Source organism: Poecilia reticulata, linkage group LG14 (assembly GCF_000633615.1).
Source record: "Poecilia reticulata strain Guanapo linkage group LG14, Guppy_female_1.0+MT, whole genome shotgun sequence".
NCBI lineage: Eukaryota > Metazoa > Chordata > Actinopteri > Cyprinodontiformes > Poeciliidae > Poecilia > Poecilia reticulata.
In genome coordinates this window covers 25,183,095-25,194,728 of record NC_024344.1, presented here as the reverse complement: position 1 = coordinate 25,194,728, position 11,634 = coordinate 25,183,095, and the positions used below count along the sequence as shown (strand labels likewise).

The window sequence follows — 11,634 nt, the reverse complement described above, 5'->3', positions numbered from 1 at the left end:
TAAAGGTGGAGGCGATGGGTGACAACAGACACGCAAGTTACGATATTGCTCCGATTTTACGTCGCCACCTTACGTCCCTGAACTTCACATTTTAACGGAAAAAAAGAGCAACGCGACTTGGATGTAACGAGTAACGCGACAGTTTTGTAGAAATGTAGTGAAGTAGAAAGTACAGATACTTACTGTAAAATGTAGTGGAGTAAAAGTAGAAAGTATCCATTATTAAATCTACTTAAGTAAAGTACAGATACACGAAAATTGTACTTAAGTACACCACTGGTTATTTGTACAGTACATATAAATCGTTGGAACACATTTGGAAGGCAGGTATTGATGGGACTGATAGACGGCTACACTTGAACTGAAATATTCTACATTGATTCAAGAAACCTTTAGCCTTCGCTTTGTGGAATAAGGGACATTTTATTTTATTTGACATGTATTATAGATGCATGACAGAGCAGAGCAGTGTAACATGCAGCAGCTGGGTGAGATGGAGGAGGATCCTGAGTCAGACGATCAGCAAAACAAAATATTCTACTGATTAGAAACTCATTTTCTCTTACAGCTAATTTTTGTCACTTTTAACAAATGTGTTATAAAAAAAATTGTATTGACAAATAAAAAATGAATGAATAAAGTTTCTTTAGATCATTTATCAGATTGTTAGTCATCATATTTCTGTAAGCTCTGCTATGACTAAATCTGTAATTTAGTTACTCATAATTTCTATTTGTTTATTTTTATGGATTTCTTATATTAATCAAACAATTTTGAATTGTGTTTTGTTAATGTGATAAATTATTAGTTTTTATTGTTTGTAAAACCAAATTGTTTTAACGTTTTTATTTACCCATATTTTCCAAACTTTTCTTCCCAAACATTTCTAAACTTCAATCTAATTAGCTTACACAAGGCTTGTCGCATAAAATCAATCATTTGTAGTTATTAGAGAAATTCAGTTGAGGAGGATGGAAAAGCTCTTAAATAAATAAGTGAACAAAGACTATACATTGGTTTATACTTGGTTTGTTTGTCTTTATTGTAGCATTTTAAGTAACTTGAATTTTATGAACAATAAAGTGTAAATAAGCTGCAGAAATCTGTTCAGTGTTCAAACATTTGTTTCATCAGATCTGCAGCTTCCAGAGGAGACGTCTGTATCACTGAGAGCCCCATGGCTTTGATAAGATAGTTACATTTGATATTTTTGATCTTAGAATGAGTCAATTCAAAACTAAATTACTTCTAAACTTGTTTTGCTGCCTTAAGTATTCCCCCCCCCCCCCCCCCCAAAGAAGGGGGCAAATTTAATTTAGTTTGGAGATTCTAAAACTCTGTCAAGGGAGARTGTTTCCACAGTGTGAAATCTGAAGGGTAGACTGCAACAAACAACACCCCCCGCTGTGTTCTGAGCGGAAAAGCATTAATATGTTCTGTTCTGTTTCCAGTGCTGCCCAACATTACCTACTTCAACAACCAGACTGCCTCAGAGTTTGATGAGGAGGTCACCCTGACCTGCGAGGCCTCGGGTGACCCCACGCCCACCATCTCCTGGAGATTTGGAAACAGAGTTTTCACTGAAGGAGAGCAGGTAYTGCTTGTTATGTTTCACTTTTCACTTGGTAAGGGGAAGCAGTCCTGCCATTAGCAATTCTCTAAATGTTCCTCATTATGCCCAGAGATCAGAGCATTTTGTTGGAGTACGTCTTTTTTTTTTACCGTGTTGCAGAGGATATGAAATGTTTCCATGCCTTTCTTAAAATCGCAAACGATTATGAATCATTCAGAGATTTTGTCGTACCATTTTTATGTATCATTTACCTGAAAAACAAATATGTTTCAGGGAAAACGTTAAAAAGCTGCGACAACCTGTTTGCATCAATATGCACAGCCTTAAACTGACAGTTTGCAGAGAGAACTCAGATTTCTAACTTTTATTTATTGTCCTGAATGATCTTTGGAAAACACTGACTATGTGGCTGACTGTTATATATAAATTAATAAATGAAATGAATAGACTAGAGAAGCAACTGATAAGCCAAAGACAAACGAATGCTTGAATTGCACAGCATGTAAATGTAACTGTTATAAAAGTACATCTTATGGATATTTGCTGAAACTGTTTTGATGTTGTGACAAGATAAAATGAGACGGACACACGATGCTCACAACTCATCATTCCAGGAAAATCGTTTATCTGGCGTCATCGATGGCCATGCTAACTAGCTTTAGCATTCACTGCAGGCTCTGCTGTGGAAAAGGGTCTGAGATCGCATACACAATACTGGTTGACAGCACTAAGACCCTCCTCCCTGCTCTGACTGGTTGTTAGCAAAAGGGCTTGATTTCCAGTACAACATCCACAGATTCTGTCTCATACCATGTTATCACTTTTTATTTCATTTATTAGTCTATAAATGTGTAAAAAAACAACAACAAAAGACATGCATTTATAAAAATTACCTACTAAAACTTTAAAAAGAAAAAACTTCTTAGTGGATGTTTGCAACCAGGATGTTCACTTGGTCATTGATCATCAAAGCAATTTTTTTTTTCTTTCTCAAACTGTTTTGATTCCATTTGAAATGTTGAAGATATAAAATATGCCACGTCACACAGGGAAGGTATTTCTAAAACGGTTTATCATGCGCTAACATCATGTGCATCACAAACGCCTGGCAACAGGGGTGTCTTTAATGCCAGTGTTTAGCAACTTTAAAGATACACTAAAGAAACTCAGAGAAATAAATATGTCATTTATCACAGTGTGAATCCAGTACAATTATGCTATTTTGCTCTTCTTGGGCATAATCACTTGAGATGCCTGGTGAAAACAAGACATGGCTCAGTTTCAGCAGAGACATCACAGTCATTTAGTCACCACTCTCCTCTCGGTCTTTATTCTGTCTTGAAAATGACTTCAGTAAACTGTATCTCCACCGTTTCCCATCCAGCAGGACAATCATCTCAAATTGTCTCGCTTCATTTCGTACGCCGACCTGCAATCATTTCATCAGCTGAATTTGCTCATTGTAAACTCCGGAGTCTAACGGCTCTCTAAACTCGTCACGGTCTTCTCTGGAATGGTTTTAATTTTTAATAGATTTCATAGTGAATGCCAGAGGCGAGTGTGCAGTTTGCTATAAAACCAATTTCCAGGCAGTTCTGTGCTGTGATACTTCCCAGTGTTAACACTCCATCTATCCCTGTTCTGTAGAGGTTATTAGCTCCTACAGAGGCTGTTTTTGTGGAAGTGCTTTGAGAAGACCCTACAGGAAAATTATGCGTGAATACTCTAAAAAGGTGAAAATTAATTTTGTTGACATTACTCCTAATTATTGCTTTTATTCTGGTTATTTTTGCCTGCCTGTGCTCATCCGCCAAGTGCTATAATGACCCACTTTAGAAATGAGTGGGCTCATTTTTTTTGGAGATGATCATCATCAGGGAAACTAAATTACGGTTGTGGTTTTGATGTATTAATATTTTTAAACGTGCATTTGCTTAAGAGCAACAGTCCTGCAACTTTTAGATGTGTCTCTGCTCCAAAGCAGCTGAACCAAATGATTAGATCAGCTCCTCAGACTGGTTTCAAGTCTAACAAAGGCCAGTAATGAACCGTCTAAAAACAGCTGCAGTTCAAATATGACATGGTGCACTTCATTTCAAAATGCAATTAAAAAAAAACATTTTAATGGAAGTATTCAAACTCACATAACAAGACTACTTTGTATCAAGTTATAAAAAATCAAAGACATTTCAAATCCGATTCAAATAGAAAACAAAAAACAACAATTTAAACCAATGTATAAAATAATGTCATTGACAAATACTTATCTGTCTTAGAAATCTCAGCTGATTTTGTTAATGTTGCTGACTTTGTAGTTTGCATGCTGACCATGCATGTGGTGACAGTGGAGAGAAATCGCCCCTTTAATGGGGAGAAACTTCCAACAGAATAAGGTTCAGTATAATTCAGTATGAGCTACAAGATAAACACAATGCACAAAAGAACTTAAGTAAGAGAACTTTCTACAGAAAAGCAAAAAAAGAAAGTGCACAAAGATTGCAACAACATCACAGTTAATGGCTCTGTTCCAGAAAAAGAAGTGATCCTGGGATACGTAAACAAAGTGCTTCAGCACAGGATTCTTCCCAGCGGTTGTTTCAGTTGCTTAAATGAACACATTCAGTTTTGTGTATTGTTGCACTGTTACAGTTCAGGAAGTGTTCTAATAAAAAATAAAAAAAAGATGGGTTTTTTTGGAGGCTCTGCTGGTAAAACTAATTTCTGTTTCTCCAAACTGAAGTCAGCCAGAGGAAGGTGAGATTCATAACCTCTTTACCAAACTCTCTCTCCAAAGAATTGAAACTGTCTCTTTAAAAGGTGAAGACTGTGGGTAGCACTGCTCTGCATTTTGTTCGGCGCACTGATCACTGCACTGTGGCATCAGAGTCTCATCCAAGTGTTGTTCCTTATTAAAGTTTGATAGTGTTAAAAAATATCCATCACCACAGTCTGTCCTGACAACATGTGAGCAGCAGATGGGTGAGTCGCTTCAGAGGCTGCAGTAAGAACTATAATCACCCTCATGCAGACCTAAAAACAAACATTGGTTTGCGTTCCAGCTGATGTAAAACAAAATGGCTGATATAAGATTATACAAGCAATAAACGCAAAGTGCCTTCGGTTTCTCGTGCATCAACAGTTCGGACTGAGCAGCTCGTCTCCTGATAGTTGGACACTACATAAAAAAGAAACACAATTTGGCACAAAATATCCTTGGAACTCCTCATCTTTGAGGCGACTCCGTGAAAGCGTTTTTATCCTGCATCATGAGATGAGATTATTATGTAAATGGTGCTTCACATGATGGAGGCTTGTGTTATTCTTGGAGCATCGCACAGTCAGTGCACTGAACACCTGTCCTGTGGCGTCCCAGAGGATGTGCAGATATTTAGGCCACAGTGGCCTACTTTGCTTTTCATGCCTTGTCCGCTGGTCTCCTGTGATGGATGATGGGCTAAAGCTGCAGCACGAATCAAATTTTAATGTCGAATTCAGATCTGAGAAATTAACCAAGCGATCATTGGTCATTGGTTAAGACGATGGGCTTTACTGTAGAAAGAAGGAGTTAGAATTTTAAATAAATGAATCATAAAATGTAGTCATCATATGCAAATAATGTAAAGCAAATAAAAAAACCTGGCATAATTAAAGTAAATTATTAAAAATAAAGGCTTAACTCTACAAAGATGTCTAGACAGCTATAGATGAATTATCTGGTTTCTTGTAAATCATGAATGTTTTTGACACACTCACCCAGTGACTGTGGCCACATAGTGACTCTAAACCTGTAGTTTAATGTCATCAGCACTAATATTCTCAGAGACGTTGTACTCCATAGTCTGAAGCAAGAGTAGCACATGGAAGTTGAATAAAAGTGGTCAGAGAACGAAACCTTGAGGAACCCCTCATGTAATCTGTGTTCACTCTGATTTCTAACTGCTAAATGACTAAAACAGCTCCCATTTGACCAAGAAGGATTGGAACCAGTTTAGCACAATACCAGACAATTGCATCTGTTTCTTGACCAATGCAGTCTCAGGTAAGAAACCTGATTAGGAAGCACCGAAGAGATATTTTTCTGCATAAAATGCACACATTTGTTTGGAAATCTGCCTTTTGTCAAATTCCTGCGGAAAATGTAAGGTTATATACGAGTCTGTAATCATTTACAACTGTGGTTTGATCCTCTATAGATCAGAGATGAAAAGAAGTGCGACCTGCTGGTATTTATATATCATTCAATTCTTCATGAAAGTTTTAGTAGGCATAAACGATGATCAGAAACTTTTTTCCAGATACAACTCTCCCGCCGCCATCTTTGGTATAGAATATTCCAGACATTTAATGTCTTTGACACAGCTTGAACATCCCCAGTTTTCTCTTATTAACCGTGCAATTTATCACTGCCAGAAAGTGGAAGCAGTCACGGCTGCATTGCGAGTTTCTGAATCTTATCTCCCACCTGCACGACAGTCCTCGCCTTGCCCATCGCTGCTCACAGTTGTCAACAAATGTCCCCCATTCACGGCCTGTCACAATCCGTCTTTATTCCTATTTATCACTGTCACAAATGTTTCGATTTTATGTTGGCGCACTCTGAAATTTCTTCTAATCATGTGGTGATGGTTCTGTAATTTCCACTGGATTGTGATTCATTATTAGGCTTCTGTTTGTGACACTCTGTCGTCTGTTTTCACATCAATCAGACTTGAAGAGGACAGTTTCATTCGTAATGATGTCCAACAGAAGTGCAGTAATTTAACATAACAGCCTCGACTTGTTTTTTTTTTTAAATTAGTCCTTTTTTTTTTTTTTTTTTTTTTGAGAAAAGCACGCTCTGACATCACTGTGCAACTTCAAGTTTAGGATTTCCATCGTCAGGCTGTGCTTCCTGGCTCACCCTAGAAGCAGAGAGCGCTGCTATTAAAGGAAACGCTGATTAGGAAGAAAACACGTCTACGTGCCTGCAGCGGCTCACCTGTAATTAGTTTCATTGCCTTTTTTCCACAGTGTGGCCAATTCCTTTTTATGGTACATTAATTAATAAGCAGCTAAGAAGGTCCCATTCAGCATAACAGAACTAAGCTGCACTGTGGCGTTCTAACTGGAGCTGCTTTGGTCTCCGTTTCCAGCTCTGATTCCCTGATTCCACCTGAACATCCATTCAGATGAAAAAATAAACCTTTACCTCTGATTAATGTTCAATAAAATGTTCAATAAAATTAGATTAACTGCAGATTGGCAGGCGAGTTGTTTGATCTCGTTTTATGTGTTTATTCTGCATTGTTCTCCAGAACATTCTGGATTTTGTGTAAACAGTCATTTCTTAAGCTTGGTTAAACTTTTATTTAGTAAAATGTTCTTACCTGTTACCATAGAAACTCTTTATTTGTGATGACAGTTAGGATGATTTCTGTCTGTGTTTGAACTACATTCCTCAGCAAAAAAAAAAAGATGACTTTATAAGAGTCTTATGTTGTTTGACATAAAAACAATTATAAAGTTCAGTTTTTTTTCTGTTACTGTTTTATCTGATTTTAGGTACAGATGCTAGGTCATAGCGTTTTTAGAAAATTTAGCACACCTTTAGAGCAATGAACACTGCAGTAAAGGGAAAGTTTTCATTGCTCAAAAGCCTCGTGTGCAAAGGCTTTTGTGTACAAGTTCTTCTTACTTCATCCAAAGAGTAGAAACCGGCTCTCATTGACGTCGTCACAAAGCAAAAAGCTGGATGAGACCTTGAGCTTCTCTCTGCACCCCACAGCGTGGGGGAGCCTGGGGAGGAAGGTACATTAGCATCTCTGAGGTTCACTGTAACAGAACGACAGCAAAGAATCACCAAATCTGCTTGACAACCAAATATCTGAAGGCCTTTGTGTGCTGGGGTTGCTCTGTTTCTCTGTGAACAATCAGTTTTATGAAACAGGAATGAAAATAAGGTGATCTCTATTGAAAATCGTCTTTTGAGTTTAGCTGAAATAATTCCGCTCTGCAGTCAAGACCTGTTACACAATTTTCTAACTCATAAAGCAAGTCAACAGATTTTTAATACTGTTTTTAATATATTTTAACAGCCTAAACACGAGATGTACTTTGATGTTTTTGATGTCAGAAAGTAATTTACATGGAATTTCAGCGTCCTGCACATGAGACGTGCATTTTGGTGCTGAAATATTCAGAATGAGGGAAATCCATTCTGCCGTCTGTGGATCCTGTCTCACAGCTCATTCACTCCTCTGTTTCTGCCTTTGCTTCCTCTGTCTTTGTTCTTCCCAGGCATCTTGGACGCGACCAGACAAATATGAGGTATTGCCAAAAACTTCATAGCCCAAAGTCAACTAATAATACCCTGAACTTACACCCCAGACTCCCCCTCCTGTTACCATTTCCATTGCAGAGCAGAGGTGTTGTAATTTAGCTTGCATTTAATATGCTTTAGATTTTAGCTGTACACTTAATGTGTAGGTCATTAGGCACGTAGTGCAGTTCATTTAATCCAATTAGTTCCAGTACACATTTAGACTTACCCTATTTAGTTGTCGCTGTTTGTTGTTGTTGTCGGCAGACTTGATCTCGCGATGGAGGCGCGATCTGAAAGCAATCTGAGCTATTTTCTCCTGGCCGTGCCGTTATTTCCTGCTGCAGGGTCTGCTAAGTTCTCGGCCTTTAAAATCATTTTTGGGAAATGAAAATAAAGACTCCTGCTTTTTGTTGTAGACAGATCAGGGAGCCGGCGGCATGGTGCTGAATAAACCACGGTCTGCTCTGCTGTGAGCAAGCCGTGAGTTGAACTCGCATAAATCCTAACACAGTGCTAGAAAACGTTGCGCCTCCTGCTAGGGGCCGGCGTTTTTGGCTTTAACTACACACTTGGGTGACTCTTTCAGTCATTTGGAGCCTGACTGTGAGACAGTTTGTCCAGATGACGAACATGGCTCACCTTTCCCAAGAGGTGTGTATGTATTTTTTAGTGTTTCCTTCTCCAGTTTTTCAGATGCGTATGTTAGAAGAATTAATTCAATTTTGTTAGCCACAAAATTAGTTTTTTTTTTTTTTTTCTGACTGAAAGCATTAAAAGTGGATTAAGTCAGAATTGAAGCTGGATAGGAAGGATCATTTGGACAGACAGTGAAAAACTCCGAGGCTTTGGTAGAAAGACGTGGAGCATCTCCACAAACCAGAGGAAAAGATCTAAATAATAGATTAGAGCTGGACATTAACAACCTCACTCATACGACTAAAAATACACGTGTACCTCAGGTAAACTAGCATATCATTAAAAAGTGAATTTATCTCAGTAATTCAGTTCAAGAAGTGGAACTTATGTTTCATCTGAAAAGTGAAATATTAACTTTCTCATAAAGTTACAGTATTACATCAGCCCAATAAAAAACAAAAAGATAGCTCAGTGTTCAGTTTGGGCTCCTTTCTCATCAATTAATGCATCAGTGCGGCGCGGCCTGGAGGAGGTCAGCCTGCGGTGCTGCCTCAGCACCGCAGTTCAGGAAGACCCGATTGCTTTGACTGGACCTTCAGGTCGTCTGCATTTGTTGATTCTCATGTCTCCTGTTTGGACAGTATTCGGATAATACTGTATAGATTTTAAAGTTTGCTGGTGTTACCATACTGATTAATTAAACTGCTTTGTGTAGGATGAATCTATGTTAAATAATTTCCAGGTTTTTTAAACTGAATGACTGCAAAAAAACGGTTTTCTAATTATATTTACCGCCTGGTAGGTGCCTCTGTGTTACTAAGACATAATTCCTCATGTACTAAGTGTCACCACATGCAGAATCCTAACATCTCTTTATAGAAAAACATACAATTAGCTTCTGACCTGTTTTAATTAATTCATGAACCCGCAGGGCTGTAGATAACCACCAGGATGCTTAAATTATAGAAAATTATGTTTCTGTTTGACACGAAGGAATCCCAGAGTCTGACCATGACCGAGTCACCATGGTGATTATTTCACTGGAGCAGATTTATGGATCTGTGGGCCAAATGTACATAACAATTTTTAGTGGTGTCCCCCCCCCCAAGCCACAACCCTGTGGTCACTCTGGAACATGAGCAGAATATGGAGTTTATGCACAAATATGTTTTTCCCAGCTAACAGTACTATTTTCCTCGTTTTTCATAACTTTTATTTTCTACATGGTTTGAGACCCTTTGGTCTGCATGTCATTTTATTCCTATTTAGTTTTGTGTATTTATTGTATCTCTAACATCTTTGGAAACACAAGGCATCTTAATGATCAGATAATAATACAACATGTTCTCTATTTCTATAAATTAGGTACATTCTCTGAGAAAAACTGTTGAACACCCAGAGACAATCATACCATTTAGTAAGACCTGATGAGTGTATATTTAAGAATTGGTTTCCAAGGAGCTGAACCGGTCTTAGTAGACTCAACTGGTGGCAAGGTGAGTGCAGATAGAGTAACAGGCAGTTTCTGGAGCATCCGACAGTCAGTCAGACAGTCAGACAGCCATCTTAAAGGTCGGCATGGTAGTACATCAGAATTCAGTTGTTTTGTAACTAGATTGTCACAGTAAAATCGGATATTTTTGTACTAACATGTAGAAAACAATGTGTTTAAAAAGTAGCAGACAAGAAACAAACATGTTTAGAGCGAAAGGGTCTAAACAGGCACTGAATGGTATTTACAGCCCTTAATGGAGATTAATGACTTCAGTTTTTGCGTTTGCATGAACCCAGGTGGTTCCATTGTACGATCAGCTGGACCCTTAATTTCTGGTAATGTTGTCATTTGGGCCATCCTCTGTGTCCAGTGACCTTCACCAATATGGCTGACTTCACCATCTGCCTGTAACTCTCTCTCAATACTCACATTGCCGCAACTTGTGTCAGATGTGCCAACCAACTACAGGTCAGCTCTGTCCAATACAGTCCAGTCATAAAGTTTGAAAAAAATTATATAAACAAGTTTATTTTACTTCACAATTCTCCACTATTTTTTAAACCCCCCAATAAAATACACTGCTTGAGAAACTATTATTGGATGGGTATAAAAAGATCTGCGGGTTCCCTGTGCAGTCATTTTAGATCCTAATTACACAGTTTGGTTAAATCAGATGAATCCTTTAAACTAATAAAAGGGTCTAATGTAAAATAGAGGGAAAATAAACATTACGCAAGAATGTCTACAGCTGACTGGTAGAACTTTTTCTCTGGCTGAGAGAATGGCAGATGACCAGGTTAAAGTATGATTATGACTGCAGTGCTATTCCTCTCTGTTTTCATTGTATTTCTAAGTTCACTTTAAGAAGCAAAAAAAAAAAAAACTTGACCTTTTAACAGGAGCTTGGTTTGATCAATAATAATCTGCTTATTAGGAGACACTGGGTTAAAGGTGCTGGATGGTTCAAGTGATATTTCATCAACATTAGAAAAGGTCAAACAACCATGATATGTATTCAACATGGATTTGGATGGACCAAACGTGACTGTAATATCAACTTCATGATGAGATAGCACAGAATCCATGGGTATACTTCATCAAAACTGAAAGGATTTAGAGATTTAATTAGATTTAAAAGTACTCTAATATCCCAATCATGACATCCACATATCTTTAAAGAGTCATTGTGGACTGTGATGCTGCTGAATGTTGGACTACTCCTTTAGGCAGCTGACCAGAAGTGCACAGCAATAAGTCAAGAGAGACAACTTACTCCAACACTTCCTCTTGCATCTTGTCATAAAGATTTCAGCTCTTTCTGACGAGAAAGAGCTTTTTGTGCTCCACCTACATCTACTGGATAAAAAAAAAAAAAAATCCTTTAAAGATTGACAAGGAAGTATTAGCATAAATTAAGCATGTATCGGTTGAGCATAGATTAAGCTTCAGTCTACAACTTAAATATCCACAGGTCTTCTGAATAGAGAAGGACTTTTATATAGCCAAGATGAGTTTTTCAGAATCTGATAAAGTTCTGGAAGGAATAATTTCTTCGAATGCCTCGTGTTTCTAACAGTACTCCTCAGACATGAAGAATCAGATGCCTGTTTCTAGGATATTTTAATTTAG

General features: G+C 37.9%; 1 protein-coding gene across 12 annotated transcripts in view; it reads left to right on the top strand.

Moving 5' to 3' along the window:
* ncam1a (neural cell adhesion molecule 1a) overlaps positions 1 to 11,634 on the top strand; it is a 315,548-nt gene that overhangs the window by 242,472 nt on the left and 61,442 nt on the right. For 7 of the 12 annotated variants that reach the window (XM_008428582.2, XM_008428577.2, XM_008428580.2 and 4 more), the window contains exons 8-9: positions 1,452 to 1,594; positions 7,850 to 7,879. In XM_008428582.2, coding sequence (XP_008426804.1) covers positions 1,452 to 1,594; positions 7,850 to 7,879 — 173 coding nt within the window. The remainder of the gene's footprint in view (positions 1 to 1,451; positions 1,595 to 7,849; positions 7,880 to 11,634) is intronic. The other 5 variants (XM_008428583.2, XM_008428578.2, XM_008428585.2 and 2 more) reach the window with 1 other exon arrangement.